The 19,215-nt window shown below is 37.5% G+C and overlaps 1 protein-coding gene across 1 annotated transcript in view; it reads left to right on the plus strand.

Moving 5' to 3' along the window:
- Positions 1–19,215, plus strand: part of OTUD4 (OTU deubiquitinase 4) — a 45,883-nt gene that overhangs the window by 21,595 nt on the left and 5,073 nt on the right. The window contains exons 8-20 of the mRNA XM_055336526.1: positions 274–331; positions 565–682; positions 777–841; positions 3,450–3,544; positions 4,746–4,849; positions 4,962–5,148; positions 10,755–10,917; positions 12,712–12,835; positions 13,130–13,185; positions 13,696–13,773; positions 15,543–15,681; positions 16,438–16,698; positions 17,788–17,828. Coding sequence (XP_055192501.1) covers positions 274–331; positions 565–682; positions 777–841; positions 3,450–3,544; positions 4,746–4,849; positions 4,962–5,148; positions 10,755–10,917; positions 12,712–12,835; positions 13,130–13,185; positions 13,696–13,773; positions 15,543–15,681; positions 16,438–16,698; positions 17,788–17,828 — 1,489 coding nt within the window. The remainder of the gene's footprint in view (positions 1–273; positions 332–564; positions 683–776; positions 842–3,449; positions 3,545–4,745; positions 4,850–4,961; positions 5,149–10,754; positions 10,918–12,711; positions 12,836–13,129; positions 13,186–13,695; positions 13,774–15,542; positions 15,682–16,437; positions 16,699–17,787; positions 17,829–19,215) is intronic.

The raw sequence follows: 19,215 nt of genomic DNA on the forward strand, positions 1-19,215 counted from the left end.
CCAAATTTCAGTTTTGTTTCTGTTTTCTTGATGATTGGCCCTTACACAAAGAATTACTACTGATAAAAGTTTTGATTTTTATCTTAATATGCATACACGTGTGTGTGTTTAAAAATGCATCCCTACACTAAAGCTTGTATGAGCTCACTGGACTGTATCTTTGATTATTTGGGATGTAGTTGTGACTGGAGATTTTTATGTGATGTTAAGATAAGTTATTCATGAACACATTTTTGTACTTTTAATTGTAGTTATATTTTTTTTCCTTTGTAGAAGTAAAACTACCACTGCTAATGATGTGAATGGAGTTAAAGCTTTGTCAAGTGATCAGGTATTTTTATTTAATGGTTTTAACTACTTTCTCCATATAAGCACATGAATTTAGTCTTCATTTTTTCTTGTACAATTTTAATGGAGTCAGAATCATCTGGTTCAGAAAATATTTGGTGACTTCCTAATTTTTTAAGTTTTCTTCTTTTGATTTTACTCTTACACGTATCTCAAACAAAAATGTTTTTAAAAGCATTTCTGTGTTGATTGGACTTCCTGACTTTGTTTGTTTAGCACCCGAAAAACAATGGGAACTCTTCTAGCCTCCCTTTGTCTAGAAAGGTTCTTAAGTCACTCAATCCAGCAGTCTATAGAAATGTGGAATATGAAATTTGGCTGAAGTCTAAGCAAGGTAAGTTAAACAATTTGTGTATTTTCTATAAATTTGCTTTGTGGCACTTGAAAATAATTAAGTCAACTTGATATTATACTGATATTGTTTACAGCTCAACAAAAACGTGATTATTCCATTGCTGCTGGCTTACAGTATGAAGTTGGAGATAAATGCCAAGTAAGTGATAGATAAAGAAAAGATTTCACATGAAATCTTCTTCTTCTTCTTTTTTTTTATTTTTAAAATTTTATTTATTCATGAGAGACCTAGGCAGAGAAGCAGGCTCCCTGTGGGGAACCTGATGTGGGACTCTACCCTAGGACCCCCGGGGTCACGACCTGAGCCAAAGGCAGACAGACCCTCAACCACTGAGCCACCCAGATGCCCCGATTTTACTTGAAATCTTAATTGATTCTGATAGGAACTAAGAAAAAACAGTTTAAGTTTGAATGTGTTATTAGTATGAGATTTCAGAATATACTTAATCACATACATATTTTAATAGTTGTAAATATTTAGCTTTTTGACCCATTAGAATACATTACCAAAACTGTATGTTTATAAAAACCATGACATCTCATCAAATGATCCTTAAGAACAGTGTCAGTGTTTGATACTACTTGTTTGAAAGAAGTAACGATAACATCTTAGATTTTTAGATATTTTCATTACAGTTAGCAAATTACCGAAATTGATTCAAACTTGACATTATAGGCTAGTTTTGTTTTATGAAAGCCATCCTGGAAGATTTTGATAGACTCAAAAAAGTTTTCTGTAGGATTAAGAAAGAGTGAATAGCAGTGAAAGGAGTTTTGCCGCTTAATTTGAATAAACTATTGTACTGGTCTACAGTAGCTGGTTGTTAAAGGGGAACGTTGGATTAGATCAGTTCTCAATTTGGAGTGATTTCGCAGTCCTCACTCCCCATTTGGCAGTGTTTGCAGAAACCTTTTGTAGTCACAACCTGGGAGGTGCTACTGACATCTACTGGGTAGAAGCCAAACATCCTACGATGCTCTGAACACCCCCACCCCACCCCACCCCCACCCAAGAAAGACTTGTCCAGTCTGTAGGGTCAATATGCAAGGCTGGAGAAACTGGATAATTTCCAAGGTTCTTTTTCTATTTTTTATTTATGAAAAAACAGTAATATTTTCAAAACAACCTATGTACACAAAAATTATTTGGGGGTAATTTTCATAAAAAATAGTTTTCAGTGAAGTGTTGCCTTTTTAAATTACTTTAAAATAGCCAATGACAGACATTTTTCCTTGCTCTTGGAGGTTAACACTCATTTCCTGTGTGGTAAAGTGCCTTGTGAAAAATATCTGATTGACCAGGAGTATATCAGCATCAGTGACAGACTACTACCTTTCTTAAGAACTTAAAAAGTGTTCTGATTCTGAGGTATTGAAAGAAAAGGAAGAAGAGGATATGATTCATTTATGTTCTTCCTTACAGAATTGTTAGAAACGTTATAATCCCAGAACAGAATTATGGAATCTTTTGTTATAGTGATTTGGAAAACTTGGAAAAAAAAAGAAGAGTGAATCTAGGGCTTAGGGCCTCCCCTCCCTTCTCGCTCCCCCTTAACAGAGGATTACTTCTCTTATGGTGCATTTCTAAAACTGTTATTTGTTATTTTAAATCAAGCTTTACTTCCTTTCACGTTGCATTTGTTTTGGGTCACATAGGTGCTGTTGGTAAAGTAGATGGTAAGCAGATATTTGAAATAGTTTTTTTCTTTTTAGAGTATTTTGTTTCTATACTTAGTAGACTTCTCATTTGGGTAAAATTTAATTGAAATTCTGGATGGAAACTGCTGTGACTCAAAGGTGATCCTTATTTACTCAAGCATTTAAGGTGTAGTTTAAACTTTTGATATAGATTAACTTCAGAAGGATGTTTTATTGCTAGACTGTTGAAAAGAGGAAGGCAAAGTGCCCTTTTGTGGTTAATGAAGGTGGAGACATCAACTTTAGGACTTGGATCTTCTAAAAGAAGTGGGAGGTTAACTTGCAGCAGTGCTACCTACATCGGGCCCCTAGTGCAGTGATTGGCAGGTGCCCTGTTCACTGAGTACCGTTTGATTCTGGGAAGAAACCTAAAGACTTCCTCTTGTTGGTTTGCTATTAGGTAATATGAATTGTGTATTAGAGAGTATGTCATGGTTCTATTTTTATGGAGAAGAAAGGTCACAGTTACACATTTTAAATATTGGAAAAGTGAGAAGATAATAGTAATATTAGTTGCTCTCATTTATAGAGTGGTTGCTGTGTACAAGTTAGTAGTGTCCTTTTTGTATATCATATGTACCTCATTCCATCTCCATGAGGCCTATGACCTAGGTACTATTATTAGCTCCATTTTGCATGTGAGGACACTGAAGCATGAAATCAGTAACTTGCCAGAGGTCATATTGCTGGTAAATAAAAAAGGCCTAGAACCTTGGTGTATGCGGTGCTATAGCCCTTTGTTCAGAACCAGGGCATGCTGCCACTCTTGTTTGGAGCCTTGATAGGTTGTGCTCCTACTTCTCCCTGAATTACTGAGAGAAACATTTTATAAAATTTTGGAAGTATAAACAAAGAAAAGTAATTTGGCTAGAGGTACAGAGGTCTGGGAGGTCAGAAAAACACTATGGTGTACCCTTTTGAACTTGGTTGTGTTTTTAACAGTGTATAGTCATTTTCTTTTTCATTGAAAACAAAATAAAAATTTAAAAGGTGATCACTGATGCAAAGGAAACAAGTGACTGATTTTTCTTTCTGGAATTGTTCAACAGGTCAGGTTGGATCACAATGGAAAATTTTCTAATGCAGACTTTCCAGGGGTTCACTCGGAGAATGGACCAGTTTTGGTTGAAGAACTTGGAAAGAAGTATGTATTGCTCTTCAACTAAGGCGTTTATTATCTCTCCCACTTATTGTAATCATGAGGATTTCTAAATGGCCCTGTGTGTTTGTAAATTAGTCAAAGATATTGCCTATGTGTAGAAAATGTATTCGTTTAGAACTCTTCAAGTTCACATTTGTGTTTTCCATGTGAACAGATTTTTAAAAACTTGCTGCTTACAGTTTAAAATGTGTCATTCTTTACAAAGGCAGTTTGGGAAATTGATTCTATCGTAACTGTTAAGTGGGGAGCATTGGAGGACAGGGACCATATTCATTTCAAATTTTCACTTAGTGTACTGTATTGCATGTACTTAGATTTCCTGAGATGTTTGTCACATGGAGTAGTAAAATGCTGTGGTTGACTTGCTGTGGTTGAGTCTTATGTTATAGCGCCTTTTGTTTCCATTGTCTCTATTAGGAAACAGGGTAATAAGTCACACCTAAAACTTTACTGGGAAAATTTCAAACATAACACAAATCTAAAGAGAGTATAGTAAACCCCACCATAACGATCTCCCTGTTTTAGCAACCAACAGTGTTTGGCAATCTTTTTCTAATCTCTTCTCCCTAACCCCCTTTTAAAAAAATGGGAATGGAATTGAATATTTAAAAGCAAATCCCAGATACCACATCATTTCTTTTTTTTTTAAGTGCTGAGCAATTTATTTTTATAAAATCTTATTCTTTTGTTACATACTTAATCTTAAATATTCTTCCTGTCTAAAATGTTCGTTATATTACAACTTTTTCTCTGTCTCTTATCTGTTCAGGATGAGACAGTACCTTATTTAGAATATCTTTTTGACATCCCATCATTTTTTAATAGACACCTAGATGCTTATATGTTTCTCTAACATAGTAAGAACTCTTCCTTCCCCACATTAACTGTAGTATCATCATCACATTTAACAGAATAAAGTCATTCCTTTTTTTTATCCAATCTTTTGCTTAGATTGTGTTTAAGGCCTTTTAGTCTTCCATTTTTTAGGTTAGAAAATAGGCTTTTGATTTATGTTATCTTAGTTGATTAGAATTACATCTGGATTGCTAAGTGCTTTGTACTTTAATTTTTAAATAAGAACTAAAACTAATTTATTTTGTAAGTTAAAAATACTCATGCAGAATACTTAGGTAGATATTTTTACTAGGAATACCTTGTTGTTATAAGTGTTTTTCTTTTGAAGACACTCCCCGAAGAACCTCAAACCACCTCCCTCAGAAAGCTGGAACACCGTATCAGGAAAGAAGATGAGAAAACCTTCCACTTCTGGACAAAATTTCCACTCTGGTTAGGATTTTATCAAATTAGTTTTTTTGTGGGCGGAGGGGAGGATGTTGGTACTTGGAATTTTTTTAAATAGGAAAACTATTTAAAAGGTATTTTTGGCTTCTTGTCACAGACATGGATTACAGAGGGCCAAAGAATCCAAGCAAGCCAATAAAAACTCCATCAGCACTACCTCCTCGACTCCAACATCCTTCGGGAGTAAGACAACATACATTCTCTAGTCATTCTGCAGGGTCACAGTCTCAGAAACCCTCCAGTGAGCACAAAAATCTTAATAGGACACCCTCACAAATCATAAGGTAACCTTCCCCTGAGTGTAAGAGAAATATAAATTGAGTGGCATTTTCTTCATCTGCCACATTACATGCATTTAAATTTAAAGTTACAACTTTGTGTTCGTTTACTTGTCTGTACTATAACAGTAAAAGTATTGTTGATTAAATATACCACGTGAGGATTTTAGTTCTGTATGGTTATATGTTTTTTTTTTAATCTTTTTTTTTTAATTTTTTTTTTACATTTATTTATGATAGTCACAGAGAGAGAGAGAGAGAGAGAGAGAGAGGCAGGCAGAGAGGCAGAGACACAGGCAGAGGGAGAAGCAGGCTCCATGCACCGGGAGCCCGACGTGGGATTCGATCCCGGGTCTCCCGGATCGCGCCCTGGGCCAAAGGCAGGCGCCAAACCGCTGCGCCACTCAGGGATCCCTAGTTAAATGTTTAATTCTCTTTAAATCAAAGTAATTTTAGGGCAAGGCATCTTTTTTGAATAATTTATCTTCAGATGTTTTGAGAGACCTTATTCCCAGCAGTCTTATTCTTGCACTTTTTTTTTTTTTTAAAGATTTATTTGTTTATTCATGAGAGACAGAGAGAGAGGCAGAGACACAGGCACAGGGAGAAGCAGGCTCTTTGCAGGAGCCCGATGTGGGACTTGATCCTGGATCCTGGGATTACGACCTGAGCCGAAGGCAGCCGCCCAACCGCTGAGCCACCCAGGCATCCCTTATTCTTGCACTTAATAGTTTTCTGGTAGCTTGCATTTTGTTAAATACTGAATGCCAAATTGCATTTCTATTCCTAGGTTACGAATGTTCCCTTTATATAGGAACTTAACCAACTTAACCAAAATGTTCAGTTTACTTTATTCTGATAAGTTTGGGTTGTGGTAAGTGCCTTATATTAAATGGGCCTATAAGTTTTATAAGTCAGTGTAAACATGCATATTAGTCTGAATATCCAGAGACAAGATGAACTTCAGGATCATAATTTTCCTGTGCAGTGCATTTTATTTTTTCCTTAATCTGCTTTTCTGTGGAGTATATAGCACTTTGGAGGAACTTTGAGAGGATGTGTTTTAGTTGAGGCCGTCCTTTTCATGCAAACTTAGCCATTGGAGCCCCCCTTGTAGGTTACTGTGACCAATGCCTTCGTCCTTCCAAGCTTCCTTTTTCCAATTGCCTGGGCATCAGTTTATGTGCTTCCAAACTCTGTCTTAAGTTCTTTTATTTCTGGCTTTTGGGCAGTCCCCTTTCTTGGGAATGTACCTTTTTCCTTTTTTTAGAAAATATTTATTTACTTATTTTAGAGAGCACACTAATTGGGGAAGGGGCAGGGGGAGGAGAGGGAGAGAATCTCCAGCAAACCCTCATCTGTGTAGGGCTTAATCTCACAACTATGAGGACTCTGAGAACGTGGTGTGAGCCAAAATCAGGAGTCAGACGCCTGACTGAACCACCCAGGCGCCCCCTTAACTTTTTGTTATTAAAGACTGCTTATGTAATGAAGATCTTCAAGGTAGAGTTGTAGGTTCTTAGGCTGAGATACACGAAATACTTGTTAGTTTTCTGGGGGCTATGGCAAGGTACCACAAACTGGATGGCATAAAACCACAGAAATTTATTTTCCCAGGTCTGGAGGCTAGAAGTCTAAAATCAAGTTGTCAGTAAGGCCATATGCTCTTTCTGAACACTCTAGGGGAGAGTGTTCTCATATCCCTCTCCTACTTCTCCTATTGCCTGTAGTCCTTCGTGTTCCCTAGCTGGTGAATGTATCACCCCGGTTTCTGCCTCTGTCATCACATGGTGTTCTCCCTGTGTGTCTGTTTCTTTTCTAATAAGGATATTAGTTGTATTGGGTTTAGGGCCCACCCCACCCTACCTTAGTATGACCTCATCTTAACCTTAGTATGACCTCATTTTAACTTGATTACTTCTGTAAAGACCCTATTTATAAATAAAATCATATGCACAGGTACCAGGGGTTAGGATTTGAATATATATATTTGGAAAGAACAGTTCAATCATGAACACCAGTACTTCATTAATTACATTTTTCTTTTTAGTCTAACAAACTATTACGAATAGGAAATTAATTTATGGGGACACCTGAGTGCCTTAGTGGTTGGGAACCTGCCTTCGGTCCAGGGCGTGATCCCGGAGTCCTGGGATCAAGTCCCACATCGGGCTCCCTGCATGGAGCCTGTTTCTCCCTTTGCCTGTGTCTCTGCTTCTCTCTCTCTCTGTGTCTCTTATGAATAAATAAAATCTTAAAAAAAAAAAAAGGAAATTAATTTATGTTGTTCAAAGTCTGAAACATTCCGAAGTTTGTTCATTCTGGTAATTCTACCTATCCCTATTTTCCCAGTGATGTAGTTTCCTTCTGTAGAGGCATCCAGTGTTTATAGATTCTTGTATATCCCTACAAGGATACCTTACATATGTGTAAAAAGTACATATATATTCACAAACCAAAAGTTCTAATGAGAACAAATGGTTAAAATTCAGTCAGAAGAAGGGATGTTACCTCATTCCTGAAGATTGGTCATAGACACAATCCTGAGAATTAGCCTGGGTAAAGAGTGGTCAGGGCCTTGCATTCTTGGCACGGCCAGAGCAACAGTGCTCAGGGCCATTCAGGGCTCCTGGTGGGTTATTGCTCCCAGCAGACAGAATTGGAGTCATTCATTAATCAACTGGTTGTGACTAAAGTCTTTTTGGACATTAGACTCCTCTAACATCTGTTGAATCTTATTCAGAGCAGGCACAGTACCTAAGAGGACTAGCTTATTTTGAATATTAACTTTTGAAACCTAAAAATGTGAAGTACATACATGAAGGTCATAGAATTAAGATTTTCCTTTAACAAAACTCTCACTTTTTTAATAGATTAGAAAAACATTTTTTTCCCTTGAACACAAAGGTACTCTTTAGTGTTTTAAATATTAAAGAAAATACATATAGGCTACTAAATGGCTGATTTTTTTTTTTTTTTAAGGATCCTATTTATTTATTCATGAGAGACAGAGAGAGACAGAGACATGGGCAGAGGGAGAAGCAGGCTTCTTGCAAAGAGCCTGATGCAGGACTTGATCCTGGGCCTGGGGTCACACCCAGAGCCAAAGGCAGACACTCAACCTCAGCCACCCAGACGTCCCCTAAATGGCTGATTTTATACTTTTGTTTACCATAAACTGAATTTATGGCTAGAGTGTTTGTGGTGTTGTATCCAATCTCCTAGGAATTGGTAGAATAATGAGAAAGTTGTGAAATGTCTTTGTCTTCCTAGGATATTTTTTTATATGTTAGCTACTTGATATATAAAAATACTTGCTGGCAGAAGACAGTGTGTATGTAATACATAGACATGAAGCTTTAAAGAATTTTTTTTTTAAAGATTTATTTATTAATGAGAGACACACAGAGAGGCAGAGACATAGGCAGAGGGAGACTTGATCCCAGGATTCAAGGATCACGACCTGAGCCAAAGGCAGCGGCTCAGCCGCTGAGCCACCCAGGCACCCCAAAGAATTTTTTGATGTTGTAACTAATTATATAGGAACCTCCTTGGATTTGTAGTGTGCCTTCTCCACTGTGGTTGAGAGTGAATTTTGTTAATATATTGAAACAAAATTAGGAGACCACAGATGATTAAATATTCACAGAATTTTAAAACTAAAGTATGGAATTTCATAGTTAATAGTCCAGTTGATTTAAGCCCATTACTTTATCTTGACTTTATTTCTTAAAAATTTTTTTTTTTTTAAGATTTTATTTATTCATGAGAGACAGAGAAAGGGAGAGAGGCAGAGACACAGGCAGAGGGAGAAGCAGGCTCCTCGATGCGGGTCTCCAGCATCACGCCCTGGCCGAAGGCAGGCGCCAGACCTCTGAGCCACCCAGGGATCCCTCTTCTATTTAACACATCAGTTTTGAACTCTTAGTTACAGAATAAAAGAACTCTAATGTTGGACGTGAGACCATTATGACCTCTCACTTTTTCATATCCTACTCGTATTGGTCTCTCTCTTTGGAGATAATAAAATAAAACAAATCAGCGCAGGATTGCCACGTATGCTTTCACTGTGCAAGTGCTGAAATAATGTAATGTTGCTGATTATCTTCTTTCCAGCTAACTGCAAATAGGAAGGATTTGGTTCTTGCTGTGTGATGGGTGAGGGTGAGGTGGACAGTTTGGGTGATGGGACACAGTGGTGAGATAGTGTTAGCTTTCCAAGGAAGCCTGGCACTTGCTGAATCCTCTCTGGAGTCTGAGGAAGACTGGTCTGTGATTTTGAGGGTCCAGTTTGCCTTCTTTTCCCCTGTTGAAATTAGGGTGTGATTTTATAATTAATTAATTAATTTATTTATTTAGATTTTTTATTTATGCATGAGAGACACACAGAGAGGCAGAGACACAGGCAGAGGGGAGAAGCAGGCTCCCTGCAGGGAGCCCGATGTGGGACTTGATCCCGGATCTCCAGCATCATGCCCTGGGCCAAAGGCGGTACTAAACTGCTGAGCCACCTGGGCTGCTCTAGGGTGTGATTTTAAATGGGACTATGTGAGGACATGAAATGGATATTCTTTATATATATATATGTGTGTGTGTGTGTGTGTGTGTGTATATTTTTTTAAATCAGGTGGTATTGTGTCCTCACATTTTTGTTTTTGTTTTAAGATTTATTTATTTTATGGTGGGGGCAGGGCAGAAGGAGAGAATCTCAAGCAGACTCCCTGCTAAGTTCGGAGCCCAACACAGGCTTTGATCTCGTGACCCTGAGGTCATGACCTGAGCCGAAACCAGGAGTCAGATTTTTAACGAACTCTAACACCCAGGTGCCCTGTGTCCTCACTTTTAAAAGGAAGATTGTAGGTCTTGACATTGTGACAGTATTTTTCCTGTATGATTTGGATTTTCATTTTTACTCTTGTGGAACTGTTAGACATGGTAGAAATAATATTCCTATTGCTTATAATAGTTACAAGTCATATAAACACATTAGAGTTTTCTTATAAGCTACTAAGCTATTCATGGATTTCTTGTCATCCTTCTCAGACCATAATTATATTGAGTTCATGGCCGTCTTATCTCTGCAGTTAGTAAGTTAGTATCTAGTCTGGTGTATTTTAATTTTTATTCTTTCTAGCTTTTCATCTCTCTCAGTAGTATCATCAGAAAATGGGAGAATAGTCCTTGTGTCTGCTTTGAATGGTTGCCCTTTACTTAGTACAGAAAATGAGAGTGCTCCTGAGATCCAAATTAATAACTTTCCCTTCATTTAGAAAATGAATTTTGTGACAGTATTGGACTATGACACAACAAAGAATATATATAGTGCTTAAATTTCTACCATGATGAAAAAAAATTTCAGTTATTTCTATACCACTTGGTACAGTGAGTTATGCTTTTCCTTTTTTTCTCTGTTTTTAGTTTTGACTGTCATGTGGCCTAAACTACAGGAACTTCCATTTTCTAAACATTCATTAGTCAGGCTGCCAAAAGTTCTGTAATGTCACAGTGTAGCTAAATTAGTCAAATATTTGTATTGCAAAAAGGTATTTTATTTTAGGTACTCAATATATTTTGTCTTTTTTTTTTCATGACGAGAATGTTTTATTTGACAGAAAACCTGATCGTGAGAGAGCTGAGGATTTTGATCACACGAGTCGAGAATCTAACTATTTTGGCCTCTCCCCAGAAGAGCGCAGAGAGAAGCAAGCTATAGAAGAATCTCGTTTACTCTACGAGATTCAGAACAGAGATGAACAGGCTTTCCCAGCCCTTTCCGTATGTATGAAAAGAGATTTTAAAAGTTCTTTAGAAGTCTATCCTTAATATAGTTTTTATATTAAACTGTAGTTTCTAATCGTAGACTAGTAATTTTTAAACTAAAGGTACCTTAAAGATCATGTAGTTGATCTTTATACATTTTTCATGAAGAAGATGAGGTTTGAAAATATTACTCGTTGGCAGAGTTGAGACCAGTAAGTTGGTTAGCTCTTCCAGTTTAGTATTTTCTCTTGAACCAAAACAAAAATACATTTTGCTACCTAAAGTTAGGCAGTAGAGGTTCACATTCCATAAACAAGATATGTCTATAGAATCAGGAAACTCTTTAGTGTCCTTTACTGATCATACCAGGACCTAATTAATACGGTAAGAATTGTCATTCAGTGTTTGCTGTTAGAGGTGGTGTACATGTAATCCTGTGGCTTGCCCTTGCTCTGTGTCTCAGACACCAGGCTGTGATGGATACTTCTCTGATGAAAGACATGTTCTCTACTCTTGGTTTTCTTAATTCTTTTGGGAGAGAACAGGGATGGGAAAACAGTTCTCATGTAAAGTGTGAAGTGAAATGCTCTTATGAGGAGGGTTCATTGGCAGCACACGGAGAAAGGTAACTAATTCATTCTGGGACACTGGAGGCCTTGTGCCTGTGAGCTTTTTATTGGTAAGTGTACCAAGTACTGTGTGATTCAGAGTGGTGGTTGGACACTTTTTCCTAAGATGGATGCTACCGGGTATACCAGTATTAAAAATTAAAGCACCATATACTCAATTCTCTGGCTTCTGTGGAATCCTTTAGAGGTGTGAGTGAGATGCTCTGCTGAAACTGCTGGTCTGGAGTAGTAGTTCAGTCTGGCTGCAGGAGTTGGAGCTTAGGAATTTTTGGAAGATGTGCCCAAATCCATATAGTGCACTAGGTGTGGTTTGTATGTTAAGTATATTTGTCTCTATGTGATAGATGTTATTTTCCCACAATATAACATGTAGATAATAAAAAAGTTCAAATGATTTACCCTTGTATCCTAGCTTTTTGTCCTATTGTTGTTAGGTAGTATTAGTTGTATTGTTAGGTAGAATATTAAAAATATAACTACTGTAATGTGGGGATAAATTGAAAGTTTTTAATAAAATGTGTCCTTATACTCATCATTTTTAGACCTATCTTGGACTTGATAGTGATTCAAGTTTTTCTTCTAGAAAACTGTCACAGAGGGTTGAGATACTGTTCTCAGCTGTGTGTAACATTTACAGAGAGCTAGAGAAGTAAAGGACTTTCAGTGATAGTTTAGCTTAGAAACCCAACTTTGTCCCTTTGTTTCACCAGTTAGAAGGTTTGATCTCATACAGAGCTTAAGTAATTTGCTGATGATCAGCATTTCAGTGGTAAGAAACCTAGTGCACGGTATCTGCTAATTTGCACTTAGGTATTTTTCCCTCACAAAGAACTGTGGCCCTGCAGTGGCTGCTTTTGAAGGTTGGTATGAAGGGTATTGTTCTTGGTGCAAAGAATATAAGTATAAATTGCAAGGGGAAGGTTTGGTCTGGGTGGCTTCCTGAAGAGGGGATATGAAGAAATCACTCTACTAATTTAGGCTAAAGGTCTGATTGCCTAATACTTTTGAGTTATTAATAATAAGCCTGTTGTCATAGAGTATGTAAGTAAACGTGAACCCTATGTCCTTTTTTTTTCTTTACAGTTTTGGAAATATAAAGACATAGGGCTGTGAATTTTGAAATTTACAATGAAATGTATGAAAAGTAAGCTTAACAAAATGGGTTTTTGTTCATTTTAAGAGCTCATCAGTTAGTCAGTCAGCTTCTCAGAGTAGCAACCCATGTGTCCAGAGAAAATCATCACATGTAAGTGACAGAAAAGGAAGCAGGCGGAGAATGGATACCGAAGAACGGAAAGATAAAGGTATGTTATTTCATCATTTGAAAGCAGATGCTACAGCTCTGTGTCTGGTTTAAAGCCATATGTTGGAAAAGAACCCTTTGTAAATCATTAAGTAGTGTAATGTTACATATCTCACTGTTGCAGAGATACATTGACTCAGGCTAAACATGTTAAATGTTATTCTGAAAACTGTGTTTTTCACTAACTACACATAGTTCATGTAGTACTTTTTGCTTTGTCTTCATATTTTGTTGTTCTGTACTCAGACCTATCCAGTGGCTAATACAGTCTTTTTTTAATCTTGATCTTTTACAGACTCTGTTCATGGACATACTCATTTGGATAAAAAACCTGAGCCAAGCACATTGGAGGTGAATGTTTTAAATAATAATTTTATCTTTTTTCCCCCCTTAGACATGATAGAATAGCAGAAGTAGGAGGAGAAGCTGGAGATGATTTCATCATTTCATTACTTAAGTGTTATGGAAGTAGAAAAGCAAAAAAGTGGGAAAACCTGATAGTGCCTGAGGAGAATTCACTCACAAATTATAACTATTTCTTCATGATAACCTATCTCAATCAGTGGAAAGTAGCTTTTAGTTTCCAATTTTCTATAGTAGATTGAGATTTTTAAAACCACATCCTCAGTAAAAACTGCCTAGTAATTTTGGTACAGTCAAGATGTGTGCAGGCCAAGGTACCTGTTGAAGACCAGATTTAATTGAAAAAATACTTAGTCATGAGAGGGTTCAGTCAGGTGCAGATAAGGTGAACTGTATAGGCAACCATGATTATCCTAGAATCCAGGTCTTTGAAACATAAAGTTTTGCTTTTGTAAAAAAAAAAAAAAAAAAAAAATTGCTTTTGTTTTACTTCCAAAGAATATTAGTGACGATAAATGTGCAAGAATATCATCACCATCAAAGTCAAAGAAATTAGAGTGCCCACCTGTGGAGCAAGTAAGTACATTGTTGCATTTGACATTGAATGTTTCATTTTCTAGGTTTCTTATGTCTTTATATATGATCATTTAAAAAACAAAATGGGAAGACTTAACTGTAGTATAACTTGGGGGCAGTTATGATTAACCTATAATTGTTGCTTACTTAATCTAGAATATTTTCATTTTTTTCTGTATATTTTAAAGATTTTTTTTTTAATTTTATTTTTTAAAAGATTTTATTTATTTATTTATGAGAGACACAGAGACATAGATGGGGGAGAAGCAGGCTCCCTGCGGGCAGCCCGATGCTGGACTGATCCCAGGACCCTGGGATCATGACCTGAGCCAAAGGCAGATGCTCAACCGCTGATTTACCCAGGAACCCTTTTATTAAGATTTTATTTTTAAGTAATCTCTACTCCCAACGTGGAGCTCAAACTCAGAACCCTGAGATCAGGAGCTGCAAACTCTACTGACTGAGCCAGCCCAGTGCCTCTGTGGAATGTTATTTTGATAATGCCATTTTTTGGACATAGAAGCCATATTTCTGAATTGATTTCAAATAAGTTTATGTTTGGTATCTTCTTTTGTCTTTGTGATGGGTTCAGTTGGCTTGAAAATTAGATTTTTGAAGGGGAATTAAAATTTCTACTTTCGGGACGGCTGGGTGGCTCAGCGGTTGAGCGTTTGCCTTTGCCTCAGGATGTGATCCCAGGATCTGGGATCAAGTCCCACATTGGGCTCCCTGCAAGGAGCCTGCTTTTCCCTCTGCCTGTGTCTCTGCCTCTCTCTGTGTCTCTCATGAAGAAATAAATCTTTAATAAAATTTCTACTTTATTTCAAAACTTTAAAAAGAGTTGTCCGGGGATCCCTGGGTGGTGCAGCGGTTTGGCGCCTGCCTTTGGCCCAGGGCGCGATCCTGGAGACCCGGGATCGAATCCCACATCGGGCTCCCGGTGCATGGAGCCTGCTTCTCCCTCTGCCTGTGTCTCTGCCTCTCTCTCTCGCTCTGTATCTCTCTCTGTGTGTGACTATCATAAAAAAAAAAAAAAAAAAAAAAAAAGAGTTGTCCGAACCTTTAACAGTTATTTCATAGGAGGGAGGGAATGTAATGATTGAAGAGATTAGAAAAACAGATATTTAGAAAGCAGTGCCACCAATTTACAAATGTAATGAAGAAGGATCTTGAGTGTCCGACATCTTGAGTTTCAGTCTAATACAGGAAGAAAGTTATTAGTCTTATCTTTCAGTTAACATCCTTCATATCATTTGGAAAGCATACAGTTTAGGGTATGTCTTTGTATGAGGAGCAGTTATAAATAACTCATGGATTTCAAAACAATTTCAGTGATTTGTACATTCTTTCCTTAAAAGCGTAATGTTTAGGGATCCCTGGGTGGCGCAGTGGTTTAGCGCCTGCCTTTGGCCCAGGGCGCGATCCTGGTGACCTGGGATTGAATCCCACTTCGGGCTCCCGATGCATGGAGCCTGCTTCTCCCTCTGCCTGTGTCTCTGCCTCTCTCTCTCTCTCTTTGACTATCATAAATTAAAAAAAAAAAAAAGCGTAATGTTTAGATTGCTTTATATCTTTTGATAGGCAGCCCCTGGTTACGATCAAATTTGTTTGTTTGGAATTTTTAGCTACTGCATTTTTCTTTCATTTCTAAGATCAGAAAGACTATATAAAAACTATAGTTATGTAAAAGGTAGTTGAGGGTACATTTGGTGTTAAAATTAATGTTAAGCACAATGAACTCTTGTCTTTTTCCACCCCCTCTCTTGAAGAAGCCAGCAGAACATGTGTCTTTGTCAAATCCAGCTCCCCTTCTAGTTTCTCCAGAGGTACATCTAACTCCTGCGGTGCCTTCTTTACCAGCCACTGTGCCAGCCTGGCCAAGTGAACCTACAACTTTTGGACCAACAGGTTAGATTGGAATTGAAAAAATCTTTGAACCAACCAACAAAACCTTTCCAAGTCAGAGACTCTTCAAGTTCTTTTTATTTTTGTCATTATCGTCATCATTATCATTTAATATTTTATTTTAGAAAGTAACCTTTACACCCAGTGTGGGGCTTGAACTCCCAACCCCAAGATCAGGAATCGCATGCTCTACCGACTGGGAGCCAGCTAGGTGCCCCAAAGATTTCAAGTTCTTGTTGGCTTTAAACTCAGAGCAGGGTTAGCTGTGTATGTGGAACCTTAGAGCTTTTTATGATCCTCTGCTTTGCTCTGTTTCCAGTGTGGGAGGGCCAGTTTAACTTGGTATTCATTTGAGATACACGCTCAAAATCTCAGGTACAAGATGCCTGAGCTGGTTGTCTCCACTGACAACCACTGACCCCACAATTGACATTTCCCACTGACCAGCTCTGTGTATTCCCACTGTCCCAGCCATTGAATTTTGGCTGGGCCCTGTGTCTTGCTCATGTTTGTAAGAGCTACTGTTAGAAGACATTGACTCAAAGCTAGTTTCCTGGGCTTATTTCCTATGTGTCTAAGAGAGTTCTTAGTTGATATAAAAGATACTCTTTTCGATTTCTTACGTATCTTTTTATCTATCTATAGCTCTATCAGTTGTATAGCATTATTTGCCTTTTCGCTTAATGTAAACATATTTGTAGGGAGAAATATTTTCACTTTTTATATACAGTTTGTGATTCCTTTCCCTCTCTTTTGTAGGTGTCCCTGCTCAAATTCCCGTTTTGTCAGTGACACAGACGCTGACCACTGGACCTGATTCTGCTGTGTCCCAAGCTCATTTAACACCCTCTCCAGTTCCTGTGTCAATACAGGCAGTTAACCAGCCCTTGATGCCTTTGCCTCAGACATTGAGCCTGTACCAAGACCCACTCTACCCTGGGTTTCCTTATAATGAAAAGGGAGATCGAGCCATCGCGCCACCTTATTCACTGTGTCACACTGGGGAGGACCTGCCTAAAGGTGAGATCCTTCTCTTAAGTTCCACTTGATTTTATTTATCAAGTGCTGATAGGAGTTCAGTGGGAACACACAGTGGGAAGTGTGAGTAGAGGTCAGAGGTTATGTTACTGAGTAAGCTGAAGGACTGACTTTGAGAAGGAGAGAAGAGATTTGGCTATAAGTGGTTAACTTTTTTGTTTTAGCTTGTGTTTGATTTGAATATGGTTTTTTTTTATGTTTAGTAACTGTCCCTCCGTTGTGTCATTCTTTTCAAAAGCGTCCTTAAAGCCATTTTGAATTAAATCTTAATATTACTAACTAAACATTACTGAGTTTTCTCATCCCTGGACTGGCTTTTTTTTTTTTTAATAAATTAATTTTTATTGGTGTTCAATTTACCAACATACAGAATAACACCCAGTGCTCATCCTGTCAAGTTGGACTGGCTTTTGAAACCACTCCTATTACTTCATCCATGAAAAAATGACAAAGAAGAATAACAATCTATATATTTTAAGAATTTCTTTTAAATTTGGCCTTTTTTTTAAAGGAATTTTCGTTTGCAAAATTTCCTGTCTGGAAAAATTGAAAGAGTCATGCAGTGACTGATTCCTCTTTACTTGGATTTTTGTGCCTAATTTTGTTAGTGGTTTGATCAAGTTGGAGCCTGTGGATAACTGGTTAATGTCAAATGAATACCTACTCATCTTATGTTATCAGTGAGTTAGGTTTATGTTGATTTTTGCCTATATCCCCCAACATTTTTATTTCATAATTTTTAAACCCTGCAGAATTGAAAAAGAAATACAGTGAACGGCTAAGTTTCCTTCACACAAAATTAATCTTATCAGATAAAAATCTCAGTTTAAGCCATTTTTGGACTTAGATGTTAGGATAGACAAAGTGTTTTGAACCTGGAATTACCCTATAGTAACAGAGCTTGCTTTTGGTTATATTAGGGTTTTTAATCTTTGTTTTATATCACAGGCTAGAGAAAACAATTTCAGTAGGCAAAATTGCCTTTGAGCTTTATATTGTTTGAGGATAGTTGGAGGGGGGCTTTTTGAATGTATAATTTTAGTGAGTGATTATTATGTCATTTATTTTTAGATAAGAACATTCTTCGATTCTTCTTTAATCTTGGTGTAAAGGTATTTACATTTTATCATTTTAAAGTTATTTTTAAGTTAATACCTTGTTAAATTGTTAGTATATAAACAGTCTTAACTCTTACCCTGTTGGTGAATAACTTAAGTTTACTGAATCACATTTTAAGAACTAGGGTTTTTCAGTCCTGTATAGTTTGTTTTCAATAGTGGCTGAGGCTCCAGTATTTGCTTGCTTTTCCTTTTAACTGGCAATGGTATAACCCTATGAGAATATTTGGGAAATATTCCTTGTCCCTTGTGCAGCCTAGTGAAAATGCACTCATTGAGGAATTCAGTGAAAGATCTGGGTTTGAAATTCTGCTCATCACTTTTTTAGCAGTATATATCCCTGGGCACATCATTTAATGTCTCTTAGCCTAGCTATTTTCATTTGTGTTATGTGAATAATATTCTTCTATCTGCCTATTTGTTGAAAGGATCAAAAGAAAGAACTTGTGGAAGTTCTCCTGTGGAAGGTGGCATTGTTCACTAGCATAGCAGAGGTATTTTTTTGGGAAGTGGTCAGCCTAGAAATAGCTTGTCTTAGAGAGGCTGGAGAACTCTTATGTCCTTGTCAGAGCTGTGTTATATCTCCTGTGTTGGATTAATTTCTGTGGGGTTTAGCCCATTAAAATATGAAATGAGGTGCCCTACTGTAGCCTAGTGGTCATTTCATAAAAGGAGACTCAATTTTATCGCTTGTGGTATTCACTGCCTAGTTTTATATTTAAGTAGTTAATGTTTGCTTCAGCTAATTAATTTGCCGTTTAACTGGGTAATTTTTTCTTTATGTTTGGTGTTCAGCTGGCCCTTTTGCAAGGGGATAGATTTGCTTTATTTTCAGTATTACCTTTCTCTGACTGGAGGTCTGACTTTTCATCTATGCAGTTGGAATGCTCTCAGGGCTTCTAAACCTGCAGTATCCCATTTTTCTGGTAGAACAGAGAGGTCCAGACCAGTTAACTCGTTGGCATGGGGTCACACAGAGAGTTTGGTGGTAGACCCGGAACATGAATGCAGGTCAAGCTAGAGAACCTGTGATTGAGATACTCCAAGCTGGGCTCAAGTACTTGATGGTGGTGGTTTCTGGGATGTGTATCACCCAAAATTATTTCCATGCAATTCTACCCAAAGGATGGAATTAATGATCATGGAATATGTGGGTGAGTTCATCATATTGTCTCCAGTCACCTCAATACCATGGGACCTTGGGTTAGTTTCAGGATAGGAATAAAGAATGGAATGTTAGAGTAGTGACTTACTTGACTTTTGTAATTCCTTTTCATGTTACATATCGTAGTGATGATATGGTCTTGGCAGGCATGAGCAACTTGAAACACTCGCTCTAAGCCCCCCCCCCTTTTGTTAATGTTTCTGTTTTTGTTTCTTT

The sequence above is a fragment of the Nyctereutes procyonoides genome, unplaced genomic scaffold (assembly GCF_905146905.1).
Source record: "Nyctereutes procyonoides isolate TBG_1078 unplaced genomic scaffold, NYPRO_anot_genome, whole genome shotgun sequence".
NCBI lineage: Eukaryota > Metazoa > Chordata > Mammalia > Carnivora > Canidae > Nyctereutes > Nyctereutes procyonoides.